The sequence below is a fragment of the Lygodium microphyllum genome, chromosome 7, assembly GCF_053477565.2.
Source record: "Lygodium microphyllum isolate KBCC chromosome 7, Lygodium_microphyllum_v1.1.10, whole genome shotgun sequence".
NCBI lineage: Eukaryota > Viridiplantae > Streptophyta > Polypodiopsida > Schizaeales > Lygodiaceae > Lygodium > Lygodium microphyllum.
The window spans coordinates 35,645,131-35,668,107 of NC_141141.1; the positions used below are offsets into that span (position 1 = coordinate 35,645,131).

A 22,977-nucleotide genomic window follows, 5' to 3' on the forward strand; every position below is an offset into this window, starting at 1 on the left:
TATGGTAATCAAAGTTTAGCATGTTTAGAGGGTGAACTGACGGCTCCATCTCACCTTCTTCATTGAACTCAATAAGGATACTCGTCAACAGTCGTAAGCAGTGATGGCAAAAGACTTTGATCTCCCACACAAAGTTCCCATCTTCTTGCTCAATCACTTTGTATTAAGGTTTAATCTTATTAAGATTAACCTTATTTTTAAACTCTACTTCCTGTAGGTCAACTAATCGAGCCGTAGACCTATTTTTTCCCAGCCTGACAATCTTGTAGGGGCCATCCCATTTAGGTTCCAACTTCCCTAGAAACAACTCCCTACGCGCATCATAGTACAAAACTAATTGCCCTTTTTTGAAGGTATACTTCTTCGCTCTAAGATCATGCAACTGCTTCATCTGACGTTTAGCTATCTCCTGGTGTAATAAGCTCTGCAATTTCAGCTCATCCAGATGGGCTATGGTCGTGAAACGTTCAAAAAGGGAATCCGCATCTCCCAAAGAGTGGTTAATTGCAAACCTTATGGTTGGCAACTCAATTTCGAGGGGTAACACACACTCTTTCCCACAAACTAATTTAAATGGAGTATGGCCGGTAGCTCGCTTGAACGTTGTATTGTACGCCCATACTGCCACATACAACTTCCTGTCCCAGTCCCGTTTCTTCTCAGAGACTATTTTAGACAAGATACCCACAAGCTGCTTATTAGTACTTTCAACTTGTCCGTTTGCTTATGGATTATAAGGAGTCGTTTTATTATACTTGATTTGCCAAGCTTCAGTCAAGCTTTTGATCACTTTATTCAGAAAATGGGTTCCACGGTCCAACACTAATTCTTTCGATGGACCAAAACGACAGATAATCTGCTCTAAAAGGAAACTTGCAGTCTCTTTTGCATTGTTCTGCCTCGTCGCCTGCACTTCTAACCATTTTGTAAAATAATCAATGGCTACTATAATGTATCTCTTCTAGGTAGTAGACGACGGGGTAATAGGATCCACAAAGTCAATGCCCCACTTCTCAAATGGAAGGATAGCCATAATAGGCGTGAGTGGGCACTTCCTATTCTCTTGGTTGTCATGTCTTTGACAAGTATCACATCGCTTCACATACTCAAAGGAATCTTGGAAGATGGATGGCCACCAATATCCAGCTCTTAAAGCTTTCTGTGCCATCAACCGTCCAGTGAAGTGCCCTCCACATGCAGAGTCATGACACTCCTCCAAGATGAAAGGAATCTCCTCAAGCATCACACATCGGCGGTAAATATCATCAACACCCTGCCGATATAGTATCCCTGCGATCAAGGAAAACTTCAAAGCTTGCTGTTTGATTTTTCTCTTTTCAGACTTTGACAAACCAGCTCCTGTCTCCCCTGTTGATAGATAATGCGTAATAGCAGCATACCAAGATGGGATAGAAGTTGTATCAATTTTAAACATTTCCTCAATATCACTTCCTTCAACCAAAATCTCATTTGGCTCCCCAAAATCTACAAGGCATTCCACAATACCCTGCAGCCTCGGTGGCTTACTCTTAATCTCATAATCGAACTCCTGCAAAGTGATTAACCACTTTGCCAAACGATCAGGCAACTGTAGCTTTTTCATAAGCAATCTAAGCCTTTTCGCCTTCGTATAGAAAACGACCTTCTCATAGAGGATGTAGTGCCTGAATTTTTTAGTTGCAAAGCCATCGCAAGGCACAGCTTCTCCATGTAGGTGTAGTTAATTTCTGATATGCCCAATTTTTTACTAGCAAAAGCTATCAGATGATACCACTTTTTCTCCCAAAGTTGGGCTAAATAGCAGATACTATGCATGGTGGCTGCTGAAAATATGCAAAATACCTCGCCTCTTTTAGGTGCTTTTAAAACTGGTGCTTTTACTAGCTCCTGTTTCACATCCTCGAAAGCTACCTTACAAGGGTCGCTCCATTCAAATAGACAGCTAAAGGATAATAAGTTCGTTAACGGCAATGTCCTTTCTGCCAAGGCATTTATAAACCTCTGATAGTATCCTATCGATGATAGAAAGCTATGTACCTCTTTCAGAGTGCGTGGTGGACTCATAGCAACTATGACCTTGATCTTTTCATGGTCAGTTTGCGATTCCTACTGAACTGACCACATGCCTAGCAATAGCCTATAAGGCACTCCAAAAACACACTTCCGTGGGTTAAGAGCGATACAAAATTTTCTACAGCTCTCAAAGCACTTTCTTAAAATAATCAACATCCTTTCCCTCACAGTGGCTGCCCCCAGGTCATCGATAAGCACTTTCAACTCATCTGGGGAGATGTCACCAAAGGTCTTGTCTGTTGTTCATTGCCATAATCCAGGTGCATTGCACAAACCAAAGGCCATCACATGGTACGCAAAAGTGCCAAAGATAGTAATAAAAGTTGTTTTCAACTTATCCTCTTCTGCAATTGCCATCTTGTTATATCTTGCAAAGCAATCCATGAACGAATATATTTTCCTACCCGCTAATTGATACAAAATCTGGTCAATAAAGGGCAATGGATAGTAATCCTTAACCGTCTACTTATTCAGCTCTCTAAAATCTACATATAGTCGGATCTAGTTCTTTTTCTTCTTCCTGATAACAATTGGTGAACACCATTCCGTGTGTTGTACAAGGAAAATTAAACCAGCTTTTCGTAACTTTTGTAACTCCTCAAACAACTCCTCCCTCAACTCAAAAGGCATACGCCTTACCTTCTGACGCATAGGACGGCTGCCTTCTTTTACAAGAATAGTATGAACAACCAGGGGAGGAATGCCTCTCAGCTCATCATAACTCCAAGCAAAGATGTCGCAGAATTCTTGAATCAAGGACACATAGTCCTCCCTTTCTGTTGAACTGAGCATGGAACCTAATTTAATTGGCCGCGAATCATTCGGCGTGCCAAGGTCTAACTCAATCACATCCGCATCTCTTATCCTATCTTGCGGCTCTATCGACTTATTTAGATTTATCGGATAAATATCCTCTATAGTGGACCCCTCTTTAGATTCATTGCTGGATGATGTCTCACTACCAAATGGATCATCTGTTGTCTCTAATTCAGTAGAGGATAAAGGATCTCTCTCACTCTAAGGAGACTCAGGGTAAGCATCGACTATTACGCGATTAGCACCTCTACCTAGAACCACTCAACCAGCGCGTATATCGACTTGACAGTCTGTTCGTAAGATCCAAGGCCTCCCTAGCAAGACTCGATAGCTAGGACACCCTGCAAATCTTATCACCCTAAAGTCCAAGAAGCATTCTACACTTGCAACAGTAACATGGACTCTAGTAATGCAACCTTCTGGTTGTCTTAGACTATCATCAGCCATTCTAAGAAGGGTGGAGCTATCTTTTTGGATGCCTAGACCCAACCTCTCCATCAACTCTGAACTCATGATATTGACGGAGGACCCAGTGTCTACAATGGCATGCTCTACTAATATTCCATCCACATATGTTGGAACCCTAGGGCAATTCTTTTCAGCATGCTCAAACCAATCTTCCCCTACTCGTGCTATGCCCAAAGGTTCTATAATATACCCAATACGCAGGATCTTCTTAAATTCCTTGTGCACTCCTAGAGATAATTTAATCAATTGCAAAAAGTTCACATTTGGTTTGACTTCGCAAAGAGAACTTGCCAAATCAAAGTCATGATAAGTAGCCAAAGCTCTCTTTTCTCGCCAAACCATCCTCTCTTTTGGTCTTTGGACCAATTTTGGTGCTTCTTTCTTAGCTCTTGCCTTCTTTCTTGGTACTTCTTCATCCTTCTTAGGGTCGCCTTTTCTGTCATCCAGCCTTAGCAGTCCCCCTTCTATGCTAGGATTCTGGACTTGCATCCCCTTATCCCCTTGTTTAGGGTTTCCCTCGACTGGTTTTGCATTATCTTTGTCAACCTCTTTAGCCTTTTGGCCTCTTGTCACAGCTCTTAAGTTAGAGGTTTCAGCATCATTGACTCATACATCCTCAATAAGGCTGACTCCATTGCCTTGTGGCAACTCTTCTATAGTAGTCTTTCCCCTTTGTAGTATTTTTCTTGGTCTATCATTTTGCTGCAAGTTATTACCTTGCGCTCTATGATTAACAGGACATGGCTGTTTACTCCCTTGTTGGAGGGAACTAATCTTACTCCAACAAGTAGCAGCTAAGTGGCCCGACTTCCCACAAATATCACAATTAACATTTGGACAGTTTCTAGGGAAATGTTGTCCGCCACACCACTTACAGCTGAATCTTGAGGATCCACCCTTTTCAGGGCGTCGACTCCCTATCAAATTCTATTGCTTCTTTAAGAAATTAATGTCAACAACTATTTGCCAATATTGTTCAGAAATCATGTCAGTATAGTGCTTCATCATATCCTTAACTTCGCCAAGGACATTAGATGCACTCGACTCATAGCCTCAATCGTCTACCCGTCGTTCCATTGGCCTAACAATTTGATTGGGCATTGGTTGTTGACTCACAGGAGCAACATTAGGGTTCGAAACTTGGCCTCCAACATTTAGTGGAGCCAACTGACTTGCCATAGGCATAGTCACACTAGGAGGAGCTGGCAGCAAAGGTACATTCTCAACCATGCTTCCTCTCTCATTAGGGTTAGTCATAGGCATCCCTTGACTTCCATTTGTCAATGGTAGATTGCCTCCAGGTGCTAGACCCGCATTAAGATTTATTCGAGAGGAGTAGGCCGTTTGTAATCGTGCTTCTACTCCTTTTGCCCGCGCAATGGCGATGTTTACATCAACCAAAGCCACATTGCTCAATTATACTTGAATATTAAAATCCAATCCATGCAAGAAGTATAGCAATTGGACAACCGGTGGAATAGGAATGTAAGTTTGTAACTTACGAAACACTTCCTTCAGCTTCTTAGCATAGGCTTTCACATTCTCATGGGGGTCTTGGCGCGTTACGTTCAACACATGCACCCAGTATTGGCCACCTCTTTCAGGGGCATATTCTGCTCGAAAAGCTGCATAAATTTGGTCAATTGTGGTTATGGTTCCAGACTCTATGATGTGATACCATACCGCAGCCCTTCCTTTTAATGTCATATTAAAGAACATCATAAGATGTCCCTCATCTTGGATGTGATAATTGAACATTAGTCTTTGGAATTCACAAATGTGAAACTCCGCATCTTCTTCAGCTAACCCATTAAAAATGGGCAAAGGAACTCCTAAAGCTAGCAAATCCACCGTCTCGGCAGGAATTGCAATGGGTTGTGCCATGGCGACAATCGGATTAGCAATGGGAGTTGGAACTGACGGAATCACACCCCCACTTGAAGTGGGTTGACTTGGTGGAAGAGAGGAAGAACTTGTGCTTCCTCCTACACCTAAAAGACTATGCGCAACAGTTGGGTTACTAAGACCACTGCCTCTTATGCGTATCGGGCTACTCCTTTGAGGAGAATAAGGACTCACAATCTCTAATCGCCGTCTAGCCCTCTCAATACGTTCTGCTTTTTGTATTTCGGCTTGACGGTCCTTGTCAAAGGACATAAACCAACTTTCTTTTGGTCCCTAAAAACCCTAGATTCGAGAACCACCACTTGTTGGTAGCTCTCAGCAAACGCACCACTGATGGGACCTGAAATGATCTGGCACTGGCTATGGCACTAGCCAGACCTCATGCTCATGATACACAAACACCCTCACGGCCTCACGGACTAGGAGCGTCAATCTAATGCTGAAGGACAAACTGCCCTAAAGCTTAATTCATGCGTTTATAGTTTATAGTTGAACGTTTCCCTTAAACTCCTCAAAGGGAGAACCCAAAGTACATAGGCATAACGCCTCGTCACACGTACATAGGAGGCACCCCACCGACTAATAGTCGGAGCCCCACTACAGCTCTCCTACATCGCAGGGATTGGCTCTTTGATGCACTGCTAAACATATAACACAAACGAGCACAAACTCCTCTCAAGGTACCAATATTTTACGTTCCATGATGTACCATTCCTCACTACAATTTCCCCTTAGGACCCAACGACTAACCTACAGCTTAGGACATCCTCTCACGCTCACCGTTGGTCATAACCTAAGGAAGATAGGTGTCATGCATCCATGAGGTTTTTCTGATACCTTTTAATTATTATGCTTAATGCAAATCGTGTATGGCTATGTGCTTAGACAAAAGAAAGATCAGCATGGTGCATGGTGCATAAAGCATTCTTTCCATGAATTTTACTAGTGCGTGCTGCGTTGAGAGGAGGCACCAAGTCAAATGCTCATGCTACCATCCTCTTTATTCAAACCGTTTCCTATATGCCAAGTGCAATGCATAAATCAAATCTTTTCTTTATCTTTCAGCATTTAAGTCCCTTTTCATCCAACTCTTAGCATTTTGCATCATTGATCAGTTAGATAGGGTTTCTATGCATTTCTCCCTTTAAAAAACTCGATAAATACGCACAAAACATAGAAACTAGGACAAACCAAGGCTAACCTCATGCTTTGCCATCGTTATACATTGCACAAACATAGATATAATTTTCCCTAATTTTCCTCAGCCCGTTTCCTATTTTTTCCTAATTTTAAACCCATTTTCCCCATTTTTGGGTATTTTCCATATTTTTCTTTAATAAATAATGACTGAAAATGAAAGTTGATTGTGGGCTGTGGCCCTTAGGTTCATTGACAGCAAAAATTCAAATTTAGTTGGCATTATGTCTCATATTTCCCATTTATTTTACAAAAAACCCCATTTTACCCCTTAAATGCATGTTTTACGGGTTTTATAACACTAATTTCAGCCATATCACTTATGATTTTCTGATTTTCAGAGCATAAACCAATAAAACTCATAGAAAAAAACATTATAATGCATATTCAGCCCATGGGAACAATATTTCATCAATCAAATAGCATAAAAACTCATTTTTTCTTCATAAAAATTGAATTACCGCTTAGGCTTCATGTCTCGGGATCTTGGTTTTGCTACGGGACTGCGGGTCAGTCCACATTCAATGTCTAGCATCTTCACAATCAGCAATCTTCATATCTTCATCAATCCGGAAGCAATCCGGTCCCAACCGGACAAGCTTTCCTTCACCATTCTTCATTTCCCTCTTGCACACAAGAACAACCCCTTAGGGGAGAGAGAGGGAGGAGAGAGAAAGACTAGAATTGGCTCTCTTCATTCCCACAGCCATTTCACTGGTGAAGACAGGCGATAAGGCCGGCAAAGAGGGAGAAGATCAGGGGTATCATCGGTTGGATAGGGTGTTTGTAACCTACCATCACCCCCATGATGAGAGATGGCAATACTATTCTCCTGCCCACACCAATCCCAGCGATATTAGTATCAACAGCATCTGAACCATTGACCATATCAGCCAATCCCCTATACATTTCATCTCACAATGTTGCTTGATTACGACGACACCAAGCCAATCTACATTGTTCAATGCTACAATAAGCATCGACAATGTATTGTTGTAGCAAGTGACCACCATGCAAAAGACATGCATTAGTATCATCTCGAATCTGAAGTCGAAAAGAGTAATACTACATTTGAGTGACACAATCTTTATTTGCAAGATTATTGGCATTAATATGAGCATCCATAAATGCATATGGAGCTTTAGTATGCCATCCATCCTCTCCATTTGGAAAAAGAAGAACATATAACAGTGGCATATATGCCTTGTGTAAGTTAGAAATATAAATCAAATGGCCTTTCATGTGCGAACTTGAATGCTATGATGATCAAGTGTATCATCATCACCTTGTCCAAGCATGATTGCAGCAACCTCACTTGCAGTGGGAACTGAATATCATCTAGAGGTGGATCGATTTTGAAAAATGGACATTCTTATTTCTACTGATGGATTGTGTTGCAAGCTTGCACCAACTGCTATAAAGGCCTGTGCATAAGCATTGTGATCATGCATCATTTGTTGAAGCTCTTGTAGTAAGTCTGGCAAAAGCCCAGGTAAAATCCCCATGCGATTCAATAACTCATGATCAGTGTCATAAATATAAAGTTGTGCAAACTTTGGTATTTGTTGTTCATCCTCACTTGGCAATAGGGAACCCATCCGGTGATATATTGATCCATGAACTCGAAAAGTATAACCATTTTCATTTTGAGGCAAAAGCTCATCAATTTTTGCACCCATTGAAACAAAAGCCAATGCACTTTTATAAGCACATATATTTTTTTTTAACTCTCTACTTTGTGGATGTGTGCCATCAAGCAAATTACATAGAGGTTGTGGTGGCTGCTGTAGAGGTGGTAAAATTACTTTTCCTTCTCTACAGCAATGCTTTCCAATTGAAGTTGTACGCATTGTTTTAGTTTCCTCGTGCCACAACTTAGCCATGCAATGGTGACAAACCTTGCAAAGGGTACGAATTGCATGCAAATTTGGTTTTTGGAAGAGCAAAATTGTTACTGATGGATGAATATCCAAATTAGGTGGCATGTCATGGAGAATTGAACAAAATCCACCATTTTGAGGTAGAAATATAGGAGCTTGAATACTGTACTGGTCATGTACCATCTCACTACTTGCACCTGCATTATGGATAGCTTCATTCTCTTCTTGAATAATGCAAGGCAATTGAACATCTAAGGACAATAATGGTGCACCAAGCATTTGAGCACTTATATCAATTGTATTTGTTGTAGTGCGATGCAATTGTTGTAATTGCGTTCTTGCTCTTGCCTTGTGTCTATCTTCAGCTCTAGTAGCATCAAGCATTTGCCTACAATTTCTTAATCCACCATCTGGATTATTTGTGTTTCCATTTCTTTGTCGACTTGTGCTATGTACCCCCACTCCGAAGGGTAGCAATTCATGGTTATCCAACATCTCAACATCTATATTGTGGATAGTTGCATTGTCTCCTTGACGAATAGGAGGTGGTTGAACTTCCAACGGCAACAATGGTGCAACTGGCATTTGGACACTTGTAGCTTGGATGCCATTGTATCTATCTCTATCTATAGTAGCATGATGCAGTTGTTGTAATTCTATTCTAACTATTGCCATGTGCATACGTTCAGCTCTCGTAACATTAAGCATTTGCCTACGCACACTCAAGCCACCATTAGGATTGTATTGTCGAGTTGTGGTAGACATCTAAACCTGAAAGGATACCAAATCATGAGCAGCATAGCAAGATGCAGCTCACAATTGATTGGTTTGATATAGCTAATTTGGGATTTGAACATCCATATAGTTTCCATTTGCATGATGTTGTTCATACATATCTCTTGCATGGTCATGAACATGTAATTCAGTCCTAACTCTTGCAACGTGGCTACGTTTATGTCTAGTAATTTTGAGCATTTCCCTACGTGCACGTAATACACGATCTCTAGGCACAGAATGTGTTGGAAGTACCATTGTCGAGAAAAACCTGAGATAAAAAGAAAAATGTACTTTGATATTAGTATTTACAAATGCGAAGTTTTTTGAAATGTTATTATAGTCTATACTATGATAAAGATTATAATTTCACATAGGGAATAATGTAATCTCACATAGGCAAGAATATGAATTGAAATAGCATATTACATCATTGTTGTGAGGGATACATAAGTCCAAATCACATGAAATTTCTCAAACCCAACAATAGAATGACATATATATTGGAGGATTTGTCCAAAAAGTCTTGAAGGAATTCGATATGTTAAGAGAACTATGCATTGGATGATGAACTCATATGACGATTCACACCAAAGTTCTGGCAGAAGGAGATTGAAGCTCTTTGAAGTTTGATTAAACTCTTCATTTGCTTCTTAACTGTATCCAACCGATGCATGAGCTTTAGGGATATAACACAATTGTTGTGTCATTTGACATGTTTGAGGGCACATCAAACTGACTTCGTCCTTGCCATGCCTTAGATTTTACGGACATTCATCCGTGTGTTGAGAACGCACGAAATGATGTTTGGTACAAGAACATTGCTTCTTGCATCAGATGTTTCAGTACACTCCATATGGTCATCGTTATACAACGTATTTTTTGAGAGAGAGAGAGAGAGAGAGAGAGAGAGAGAGAGAGAGAGAGAGAGAGAGAGAGAGAGAGAGAGAGAGAGAGAGAGAGCATTTTTAAAAAGTAATTGCATACTTTTATGACCTAGGCGTACTAAAATTTCTTCCTATCTCCTAGGGAAGACTTTAGCAAAGATATACCTCAAGATAAATTTGTTCTAAACACTATTTCAATATAAAATTTGAAGATTATAACATCACATAAGAAACAATATAATCTTACATGTGCAAGAATATAAATTGAAATAGCATAGTATGTCATTATCATGGGGGATACAAAAAGTCCAAATCACATGAAAATTCTCAAACCCAACAATAGAATGACATATCTATCGGAGGATCCGACAAAAAATTATTGAAATCCTTAGATATGCTAAGAGAACTATGCATTGGATGATGAACTCATGCAACGATTCAATAGGTTCAACATTGCAAATAGCCTATTGAGGTAAACTTTTAGAGATGTGATATGCACATCGAGGCAAATGCTCTCAGGTGCAAGCATGCTTGCATTCTTTTGAGCCAGTAATTCACACACTCCATCCTCTATACGATTATTGCTCTTAGCAAGGTCTCGCAACTTTTCTGCATGGTCTTCCAAAGCACACCCTGGCCAGTGCTTGCGAACCAACTCATAGATTTCTCCTATATAGCCCTTTATTTCATCTATCTCGTCTTGCAAAATTATCCCATTAGCCAAGCCTCCTTCATATTTTTCTACCAGGATTTTTTCGATCCTTTGAAGGCGATCACCAAAGTTTTGACAAAAGGAGTTCGAAGCTCTTTGATGTTTGTTTAAACTCTTGATTTGCTTCTCAATTGCATCCAACCGATGCAGGAGCTTTAGGGATACAATGAAAGTGTTGTGTCCTTTGACATGTTTGAGGGCACGCCGTACTGACTTCCTCCTAGCCGTGTCCTTGGCTTTACGCACATTCATTCGTGCATTGGGAGTACACAAAACAATGTCTGGTACATGGACATTGTTTCTTGCATCAGATGTTTCAACATGCTCCATATTGCCATGGGTACATAAAGTATTAAGAGATCAGAGAGAGAGAGAGAGAGATATATATATATATATATATATATATATATAACATTTTCAAAAAGTAATTGAATACTTTCATGACCTAGGCACACCAAAGTATTACAATATTTATGCATACATGAGAGAGACACAATGAGACTATGTCGAGAAAATATTTGACACATCTTTTTCTCCACATCAAAGCATGAATATCCATACACACATGAGGGACATCATAAAAGCATTAAACTATTAAAGTATTCAAGCATTAATTAAAACTTAAATGAACAAAATATTAAGTTTTTTAAGTTTTAATAAACAATATAATTACTTTATTCATCAACATTAACACATCTTTAACTCTATATTAAACCATGAATATCCACAGGTATTTGAGAAAGACAAAGTGTGTATCGATAAAGAAAAACATTTTACATGCAATAAATTACAATATTTAAATTTCAACTTTGTAACTTTTAGACAACACATAATACACATTAATTAATAACACACATACACATATCAATACATAACATTAACACAAACATAACAATATTATCACATATCCTCTCCATAACACACTTAACACACATTCATTTTTAAATACATAATACACATTAATTATTAGCACATATATACATATGAATACATACTATTAACACAAACATAATAATGTTATCACACATTTATACTAAAACACATACACACATTAATTAATCAAACACTTAAAACACGTAATACACCTTAACAATGTAATGACACACATAACACACATTAATTAATAATACGCATAAACACATTAAGAAATAATATTAACACACTTTTATATCAAAAGACATTACATGCATACATTAATAACATGCATAATACACATTATTTAATAACACACATTTATTTTCAAATGCATAATACACATTAATTATTAGCACATATATACATATGAATACATACTATTAACACAAATATAATAACGTTATCACACATTTATACTAAAACACATAACACACATTAATTAATAACACACTTAAAACACGTAATACACCTTAACAATGTAATGACACACATAACACATTAATTAATAACACGCATAAACACATTAAGAAATAATATTAACACACTTTCATATCAAAAGACATGACATGCATACATTTAAAAATTAAACATGCAATAAATTAAAATATTTAAATTTTAACTTTTATAACTTTTAGAGAGAGAGAGAGAGAGAGAGAGAGAGAGAGATGCACCTGAGAAGTATTGACGATGATGAAAGAGTAGAGTTGATGACCAAAGCAAAAGTACAAAAACTGCATGGAAAAATGAAAATGATGTTATAGAGTAACGTCAAATATATTTAAGTGCATCATAAACATTGGCAATTTAATAATGCACATTAATTATTAACATGCCTACACACATCCCCCTCTCTCATTCTTCGCAATAACATGCACACAACACACACGCACGCACTTGCACTCACACACACATGCACATGGACTCACACACACACACTCACTCACTCACTCACTCACATGATATCCTTACATTAATAACTCCCATGATATAGACTATAGAACCACCGTTTCATATACCCCCGTACATTAATAACTCCCATGCTATAACTCCCATACATTAATAACTAATGCAATAACTCCCATGCTATAACTCCCGTACATTAATAACTGAAACAGTGTGCATGTACGGGAGTTATAGCATTAGTTGAAGAAAAATTTATGTGCTAATGCTATATCATTAGAAGAAGAAAATTTTGATACTCTCCTAAGATGCTAATCCTTGCCCTTAAGAAACTCAAACCAAGGTCTAAGGCTACTCTCCCAAGATGCTAACCCTTGCCCTTAAATAAACTTTACTTTCCTCACTTCTTTCCCATGCATTATAGTTTTCTTTTCCCTTTTTTCTTAGTAAGGAACTTAAGACCACTTCATGGTAGCTTATTACATGAAGGTATCACAAAGAAGCATTGAGAAAGGAACAAATCTAGCAACCTCCTATATCATTTGTTGGCCATGAAAGTTTTGCCTCTTTTGCTCTCTCTCTCTCTCTCTCTCTCTCTCATGTTCCCTTGCATTTATTATTTCCATGAGAATCAAACAATATAACTCACCACATATAAAAGTATAGCAAACCTAGAATAGTAAAACATACATTCCAAATTTTGAAATGAACACAAATTAAGGCCTTTCTGTTGCTGCTGCTGTTCTTGGTGTTTGTACCTTTTGCTGAAATTAGAGGTTTCTTTTTGCTTCAGTTGTGCCGGTGGCTTCCGGCCTTCAATGGGTGATCTTGTTGTATGGACTCTTTAGTGTCGTTCTTCAGAGGAACTCAGTCGAGCAAGGTCAGAAATCTCTTGATTCAGTTTAAATGGTGTTTCTTGCAATCTTAGCTGACGTGGTAGGACCCGCGATTAAATTTTGACTCGAACTTGACGTCATAAAAATCAAACCTAGAATAGTTTGCAAAGTACAGGCATGCTCTCCATAGTAAGGATAGACCTCCTCATGTGCCCAGGCTGCTCCTTATATAGAGGAGGAGGGTCGAGGAGGGCAGTGGGGGCAGGTCGAGGCTTTCTAGGTAGATGATCGAGGCGGGAGCAGGTCGAGGCGCAGGTCGAGGCGGGCAGGTGCTGTCGTGGCACCCGCCCCCGCCATTGTTCGTGGGGAGGCTGGGGACTGCCACGTGGCACCCACCCCCACCTCCCCCTTAACTAATAGTAAGGATGTTTTATAATGCCAATAACCATGAAAAAATAATAGATCGTGTTGCTCATATCAAAATCATTACTTTGTAATTTTAACATCCATAAATAGGAGTGCATAAATAGTAATATAACACACACACACACACACACACACACACACACACACACACACACACACACACACACACACACACACACACACACACACACACACACACACACACACACACACACACACACACACACACACACACACACACACACACACACACACACACACACACACACACACACACACACACACACACACACATGCACCCACGCACGCACACACACACATTTAACATCCCGTGAGTGAATGTATTTTGCATGTAGACAGATAAGAGGCTCTTGATATTTCACACATTAGGCATGAAGCCTCTCATGCTTTGTGTTTGACGCACGTGATTTCTTCTTTTGTGAGCAACAATAGCGCAAAGCGAATGAAGTGAAGACTCATGAGCTTTGCAAGTTCGCAAACCGCACAACAGATGGTTAGTGGGTCTTGCTAGCGGCCATACCAACTAGTTGTTCTTATTGATCATTATAAATATATTTAAAGTAACATGACGAGGATAAGTGCACTAGATTAAAATTGAATGACATGTTGTGAGGTTTGAAAGTTATGGTGGTATAATAGAATCATGATATCTTTGGTATTCCTCTACTCCAGCTTGAAAACTAGAAAAGAAGGGATATTAGCCTTCTTCATGAACTTGCCAATGCCATATTGATGTACTGAAGTAAATTTTGTTAAGTAAATCTATAAAAAGCAATTAACTAACTGTAGATTCATGTTGAAATATACTTGTATCTCAAATTATATGAAACTACGTCAAAAGAGGGTGTTGTTTTTACAAGTAAAATGCGTTTGATTTCATTATACTCTTTACCTTTGACTATTATAGCATTATAATAAGTTTTGCTCCTTAGAATTTTTTTTTGGATTCTTTCATATAGGTTTAGAAATTATGCATGGAGGTTATGAGACTTATTGAGAGCTTCAAATAATATACCAATCTCCTTAGCTCGTGTCAATACTAGGTGTTGCGAGTTCATTTGTGTATAGGTTGGGAGACTTTTATCTTAAGGGAGTTTTAAGGAGATATGGTCATGAGAGTAACATCCAAATACCAAGGCAAGTCAAAGTGGTAGACTACAGGTAGATGATATAATTATTATTCAAATAGTTTCATGTCAATTTCATTGCATTTAATTTGGCAATGAAATACCAAGGCAAGTCAATTTGGTAGACTAATTAGATGATATAATTATTATTCAAATAGTTTCATGTCAATTTCATTGCATTTAATTTGGCAATAGAGAAGTTCAACTACTCTCTTTCACTCCCCCATGCATTGAATAGTGTCACAAATAAACTTGACCCATGAATAACATTAATGTTTAATGTGAAAATTGACATATAGCAACGTTCACATCTAATCCATAGATAATGCCAAAGTATAATGTGAAGATTGACCTTTGGCAAGTTTCCATCTAATCCATTTACGTCATTGAGATTCAATGTGAAGAGTGTCCTTTTAAAATTTCTCACATAGAATCCATGAATGATACCCTAAATTGAAGTGAAAATTGACCTTTGATAATGCTCACATGAAAATATTTAAATGAAGCCGTTATGGAAGCCTTCACCTTCAAATATATGGGCTTGACTTAATGTTGGGTGGTACGTTTGTCCTAGCATTTGAAGTTGTTAAACCTTCTACCCTTGATTTTGAAGTTTTTATCCAATGTTTGTTATTCACATGGTAATAACCCATGGTTTTGGAGTAATTCACATCTTAAATTTTAACCTTGCATTGCCTCACATGGACTTAAGTCCCTGACTCAATGTTTGTCCTTTACATTTTGGAGATCCCAACTAGTAAATCTTTGTGGTTCTGCAAGTGATGAGAGATATCAAGGGACCTTCCCTTGTAATTCCTACGGGAGTCTCTTCGATATTAGGTTTGTAAAGCTACCCCATCCTTCAGGCTCAATCTATTTAGGTGGTGACTACTATTAAAGAGATTACTTTTGAGGAGCTCACTTGTGAAGCACAAACCCTTTTTGCTCCTCTCTCCCTTGTATAACAAGATGATTCACTAATTTTAGGAGCGACTTTGGTATCTCTGTTTCTTTGGTAATAAAATTGGATTTGATGACTCTAGTTGGACGCTCATTAATTCATTGAGTGTTGTTGCCCTTAGGTTTATCCCAAATAGGAGAAATGACTTGATCTTTGGTAGAGGGACTTGAAAAACCCTTGATGAATGTCTAAATCTTTTGGCTTATGATTGTATTATTGTACTTAGACATCTTAAGGCTAGGCCTTGGGTCTTCAGCTGTTTTGGAAGAACTAAGTGCTTTGGCTTAATACCATGTTACATCTATGAATGTTGTACTTACTTTACTTTTACCTTTCAATAATATAAATTCTAATCTAATGCATTATTGAAAAGAAGTTTTTAAACTTTGTCGAGATTGGCAAAGTTCAAAGCCTTGCTAAGCACACATTGCACTTTTTAGTATATAACAAAAAAGAAAAAAGATGCATTCGCCATTCTTAGAGCATGGGTTAGATTGTATGTTTGACATGTGGTAAAATACTTGTTTTGTAGGTACATTGCACCATAGTGTGCAACCAACCTTACGTCCTAACAAAGATTAGGGCAGTGTGTAACTAGCTTGTTTTGTAGGTACATTGCCCCATAGTGTGCAACCAACCTTAAGTCCTAACAAAGATTAGGGAAGTGTGTAACTAGCTTGAGGTCCTAATGAAGAGGCAATTATATGCAAAGGCACAAACAATGGGTATGGGGCAATGTGTAGTCAGCAGCCTTAGGTCCTAACAAAGCATGTGTAATCAGCTTTAGTTTGAACTAAGAGTAGCAATTATACCTGAATGCCAAAAGGCGTGTGACAGGAACAAGGAAGTTGAAGCCATCACAAGCGACGTGGGACATGAGCAATAAAAACGAGGATGTATGAACATTCCCAAAATCTTTAAAGGCCCTATTCCTGAACTCTCATTTACTCAACGTGGAAAGCGAGGGCTGAAGAGTCTCTCAGGCGCTTTTGCATTATTTATATGATGGTGATGATGATGATGACTTCTTTTTGACTTCGTAGTCTCATTTTGTGATCAAAGGATGCAAGTTGGAGCCTCTCTTATATATACGTAGATGTACATGGAGATCAGGACTTGGGAAGGCTTGTGATCCTGCTAATACATGTCTGCTGGTGCCTAGCGCTCTCTCTCTCTCTCTCTCACACACACACACACACACACACACACACACACACACACACACACACAGAGCTATGGCTCCTCATTCTGTTCAGAACGATATTATTCCTTCTCCAGCTCCATCTCAGTTCGATATCAAATACACGAAGCTTTTCATCAATGGGAAATTTGTGGATGCCGTCTCAGGTATATGCTCTCTCTCTCTCTCTCTCTCTCTCTCTCTCTCTCTCTCTCTCTCTCTCTCTTTGTGTCTCTCTGATATAGGCCCTCGAAAATCCCCCCGCAGGCCGCACCTTCCAGACCTTCGACCCTCGCACCGGCTTGCCCCTCGCCAGCGTCGCCGAAGCTGACAAGGACGATGTCGACGTAGCCGTCAAGGCAGCTCGCAAGGCCTTCGATGAAGGCCCCTGGCCTCGCATGTCCGGCTATGTATGTCTTACCCTCAGCGCTTCATTTCTTCCTAGCATCTGAGTCTATCGTTCATCAGAAGATTGATGTCGTCTTTCATACATACCGATGTGATGTCGTGCTTGTGTGTTCCCATACGGACAGGAAAGAGGCCGGGTCTTGTATAAATTTGCAGACCTCATCGAGCAAAACATAGAGGAGCTGGCTTTCTTAGAGACCCTCGACAATGGCAAGCCTCTGGTGATGTCCAAATATGTGGACATCAATGGCTCTGTCAAAAACCTGCGGGCAACAGCAGGTATGATGCTGCTGCTTCTCTGTTCCGAATCTGTCTGAATATGAAAAATCCAGCTCTCATTGATTTCCATTGAAAGGCGAAGATTTCACCGGTCTCTGTTTTATGGCGACAAAATCCGGCTCATTGACTCTGATTAGCCTCTTCATCTAAAGATTATGAATACTGCCTCTGTGTTTTTTAAATGATCCAATGTCATGTGACAATGAGAGGCTGATAAGATTAGTGATTAATTAAATCAAGTAGCAGTTTGAGATAAAATTAAATAGACTATGTGGATACACTGGTTTCTGATTCTTGGTTCAACCAATGGATGGCATGTGATATGTTCATCAAGGATGGGCTGACAAGATCACTGGCAACACTTTCAAACTGGATGGGCCATATCAAGGGATGTCGTTGTATGAGCCCATAGGAGTGGCAGGGGGCATCATCCCATGGAACTTCCCCATCCTCATGTTCATCATGAAGGCCGCACCTGCGCTCGCAGCAGGAAATGCGATCATCATCAAGCCGGCAGAGCAGACTCCCTTATCAGCCCTCTACCTTGCTGCCCTTGCCAAAGAGGTATAGTGTCCCCCCCCCCCACCCCCCTGATTTTGAACGTGTCAAAAGAGAGCTTTTCAGGAACACTTTGCACTGGTAGGATTGATGAGAACCTTTTTGATTTGAACAGTAATGAGAGGATTGGTAAGGATGTGAAACTGTTAGGAGACAGGACAGTAATGGTGGATTTGCAAGGATTCGAGAGAAGTCTTTTTGGATCTTTAAGTAGAGAACTGTGCAAGGATCTGAATTTGGGACTACGACATGATGAATAAGAAAAAGATAGTTTGTGTGCAATAAATTCATGGTGCTCTCAGCAAATCAATTGTCTATGCTTTCTAACGATCGTCTTTGGTTGGACACTAAAAGGCTGGCGTACCAGATGGAGTATTGAACGTACTGCCTGGGTTTGGGAGCACTGCAGGGGCAGCCATAGCCAGTCACATGGATATTGACAAGGTAACTGAAACATGTCACACACAAGAAAAGGAGAGACTTTCCAATTCCACATGTATCGGCACGGTTTGGTTTATATGTCGTCTTTCTGGATGATGCACTTATTGTAGTAGTGCTTTTCTGTCGTAGGGGATAGTTTTTTCATGATTCTTGTGTGGGATTCCCTCCAGTATGGCCTGATTTAACGTGTGGAGACTTGAAAGAGCTTTGAGCATGCTGTCCGGATGCCCCCCCTTAGCTCGATGCAGATAGTTTTTACATTCCATACGAATGCTACCTTTCGCATCTATAAGAAAAGCAAAGGTGACCTTAATAGGCAAAAGTATGATGGCAAAAGAGTGTGCCATGGTAGGGTCAATGTCTCTTATCAAAGCCCCTTTATGATTCCTAAGCTTTATGTTTGCCCGTGTCCGTGAAGGATAACCAAGTGCTCTAGCATAGTTTTACACGTTCACTTTCTCCCGAGTTATATTATAAGTATTAAGAACCCCCTTTACTGCATTGACCCACCTTTTATGTGAGGTTGCTGCTTAAAGAAGATATAGCATAAAGTTGTAGGTTTGCAGGGATACTGATGGTATCAAATATCTGATGGATGGGTGAGGCGTGCATGCAATCCTAGTATCTAATATATCTAATGGATGTGTGAAACACGAGTGGTGCATGCAATCGTGGCGATTACAACATCACATAAAGCGTTTGATTTGTATGAAATGCCTCATTGAAAAATGCATAATAGTGCCAAGGAAGGAGGTCATGGTGTAGTGGGTTGAGTGTGAATGGCGGACCGGCTGTGACCGACAGGTGGCGTTCACGGGGTCGACGGCGGTAGGGCGGCTGATAATGGCGGCATCGGCGAGGAGCAACCTGAAGCCGGTCACCCTGGAGCTCGGGGGCAAGTCCCCTCTGGTCGTGTGGCAGGACGCTGACGTGGACACGGCCGTGGACCTGGCCCATCTCGCCCTCTTCTTCAACATGGTATTGACGGCTGCAGATTTTTATTTTTATTTTGTTTAATTTTTAATACTCCCATGTGTATCCATTTCCGAAAGGTTTGCTTGTTATTGCGGATTTCGCTCATACGTCGCCGATGCTTGGTTTTGGCGTGAGGAAATATGTGACGTGCGTGGTCGTACGCTCTTTTGCTTTTGTTATAACGCTTTTACATAAGAAACTTTATCCAGACTAGCCTTTCAAATGTTCTGAAATCCAAAAAACAAGAATAGAGGTGCATTTTCATAAAACTTAACAAAACATAGGAAAAAAGAGTTTGATAGTGTATTTTCATTCCTATGAGGAGGTCTAATTGTCTATATATTGGTAGTCTTCTTTTGTATTATTCACATACTTTTTTCATTTCTTCTTCTCCATTATCTTCTGTTCTGTTTCTTACCCACCACACCACCCCCTTCTTCATGCTTATATTTCTAGTAATTTTCCTTCTTTCACTTATATTGTTTTTTTAATAAAAAAATTACTAGTTTTACAATTTGGAAGGATTGTATATGTAGTTTTCATAGCAAAATCTTCTACACTTAATTTGCCTCTCTCTCTATAAATGGAAGGATCATAGCCAATCTTTAGGGCTCTTATTTAGCCTTAGGTATAAACTAGCTATAACTCTTTAGAGGCCACCTCAAGTTTGCCACACACAAGGTATGAGACTAGTCAAATAAATATAAGAGTTTTCTTGTTTTCTTGTATGTCTAAAGGAATGTGTGGGGTCCAGGGTCAATGTTGCGTTGCTGGCAGTCGCATATTTGTTCACGAGGCTATCTATGATGAGTTCCTAGAGAAGGCAGTGGCCAAGTCTAAGAAGCGAGTGGTGGGTGACCCTTTCAATCATGGTGTGGACCAAGGCCCTCAGGTAATAATAACATACTCAAACAACATTGCTTTAGGAGTGGAACTACAAAACATTTCTTAGGAATAGCTACTTGTTTCTCATTTCTAAATAGTCCCTAAGAATAGCTACTTTTCTCTCATTTTTCAAGGTACTTTTAAGTTCCCTTTTCCCCACAAAAAAATAGATACTTTTCAACCTTAAACTTCAATCTAACTCAAGGAATGAAAAAAACTCATCTACATACATACATATGCATACATACATAGATATACATAACATACATGCAGTAGTTACTTTCTACTGCAAAATAGAATGCATGTATTTTGAGCAAGTTCAGTCAAGGATATACCCATGAGACCATCTCATAAGTTCTCCCCTGATTATTCAACATTTTTTCTCACTTCCAAACTCATTAAATTTCTTACTGGCTCAGGTGGATAAGCAACAATTTGACACAATCATGAAATATATTGAGAGTGGCAAAGCTGAAGGAGCAAAGCTTCTAACGGGAGGAAAACAGATTGGGAACCAGGGCTTCTATATCGAGCCTACTATATTTGCAGATGTTGAGGTACTTTCAGCCATACATCTAGTAATGTCAATATCATTTGGCATGAGGAGTCCTTTTGAGCTTTGCTATGGAAATGCTTAATACCTATATGCATTTGTCCATGCAGGATGGCATGAAGATTGCTCAAGAGGAAATCTTTGGACCAGTAATGTCCGTTCTGAAATTCAAGTAAGAGGCTAAAAGAATTGGGACTAGTGGTTTTTAGTAAAACATGCTCCCTCGACTAGGGTTCTTATAGTGCATGATGAATACATGCAGCTATAGATAAGGTTTGGAAGGTTCCTAATAGTGCTCACGTGAGGCTATTGATTCAGAGCCTTATTGAATTATGCTCAATACCTGTCAGATATAGATAAGGTTTTGAAAGATCTTAATAATGCTCGCATGAGGCTATAAATTCAGGGTCTAAAATGCTGTTTTGAAATGGGTGTAATCACATGATGCCAACTGGTTTTGTGTGTCATAGGACCTTGGAGGAGGTTGTGAAGAGGGCCAATGATACCGTGTATGGCCTGGCAGCAGGGATTGTGACGAAGGATCTAGATGTTGCCAACAGGTTGTCTAGGTCTATTCGAGCAGGCACAGTGTGGATCAATTGCTATCATGTGTTTGATTCGGCCTTGCCATTCGGAGGCTACAAGATGAGCGGGATTGGGCGTGAGCAAGGCATACATGCCATCCTCAACTACATGCAACTCAAAGCTGTGATCACCCCTTTACAACAATCCCCTTGGCTGTAAACACAGACTTTGTAATCATATTCTCTTTCTGTAGTAACAAATAATATGATATTTTCTCCCTTTTTGAGGGTTACTACTATTGGATCAGTAGCACACACAAACTGTTGTGACTGTGAATTCTGAATTTTTGTTGTAAGTTTGAGACAGTGGACACCTCCTTGACAGTCATTCCAATTGTCCACAGTATTCAAAGATACTCTCAAACTCTCCCTCTCAATCACTCAAAGATTACATACGTCAAAGTCAAACTAATAATGAAGAAAGCAAAACAAAGAAGAGCAACATACTAAACAAAAAGCAAAGGTGCATGGTTACGAAAAAATGCCATGGTTGCGATTGAGATTTTGTTTCGGTAATGCGCGTGTAGATTGTATTCAGAACATCATCAGGATTTGGTAATAACTGCTCATGCCAAAGTCCTCTATCCCAAAGATTTCATGAGCTTGTTAACGGGCACTATGGCCACACCAGACCTAGACAACTTGCCTCAGAGAAGATAAGTCGATCCCTACCTACAAGAATTCCCTTAGAACATTGAACACGGCCAAAGGAACTTTCATTCTTACAAAACCATAGCCTTCTGTAAAAGAACTTCAACTTTGTTTCAATGCATGGCTGTGATTGGGAAAACCATAGCCGCAAAGACCAGAGTAGGAGAAAGGATAACCTTGAACATAGGGATTCTGTCAGCTAGCACAATTGTGCAACCCATTCTAGACCTAATCTTGCCTGTCATTCAGTGAACCCTAGAGATTGTACCCATTCTAGGGAATCTTACAGGACAGAAAGATCAGCTCCGATTTAGTTTTACTCACCTTGGATCCTGACTGGCTTGAAAATTCGCCATAGCCAATTCCGGATTTTGCAATCACATGTGCCTCTCAATGTCTATGAGTACATCATCTTCCACCCTCTGATCCCGACCATATCTTATGACTTGCAAATCTTGCAAGCTCCCAATCCTTCATAGCGGGATTAGGCACAAGAGCAGCAACAGCATTATCTTGACGTTGCTGAATTGAACTAAGCAATCCTCTTCCCCTCTTAGCCTGATCT

At 39.7% G+C, this 22,977-nt stretch overlaps 1 protein-coding gene across 1 annotated transcript; it reads left to right on the plus strand.

Moving 5' to 3' along the window:
* Positions 1 to 16,942: 16,942 nt before the first annotated feature.
* LOC148033338 (aldehyde dehydrogenase family 2 member B4, mitochondrial-like) lies at positions 16,943 to 22,000 on the plus strand. The gene is made up of 10 exons (XM_087681252.1): positions 16,943 to 17,245; positions 17,346 to 17,488; positions 17,612 to 17,765; positions 18,100 to 18,329; positions 18,678 to 18,767; positions 19,569 to 19,742; positions 20,494 to 20,631; positions 21,044 to 21,181; positions 21,288 to 21,349; positions 21,648 to 22,000. The coding sequence occupies exons 1-10, from the start codon at positions 17,134 to 17,136 to the stop codon at positions 21,919 to 21,921; spliced, it is 1,515 nt and encodes a 504-aa protein (XP_087537378.1). The 5' UTR covers positions 16,943 to 17,133; the 3' UTR covers positions 21,922 to 22,000.
* Positions 22,001 to 22,977: the final 977 nt, after the last annotated feature.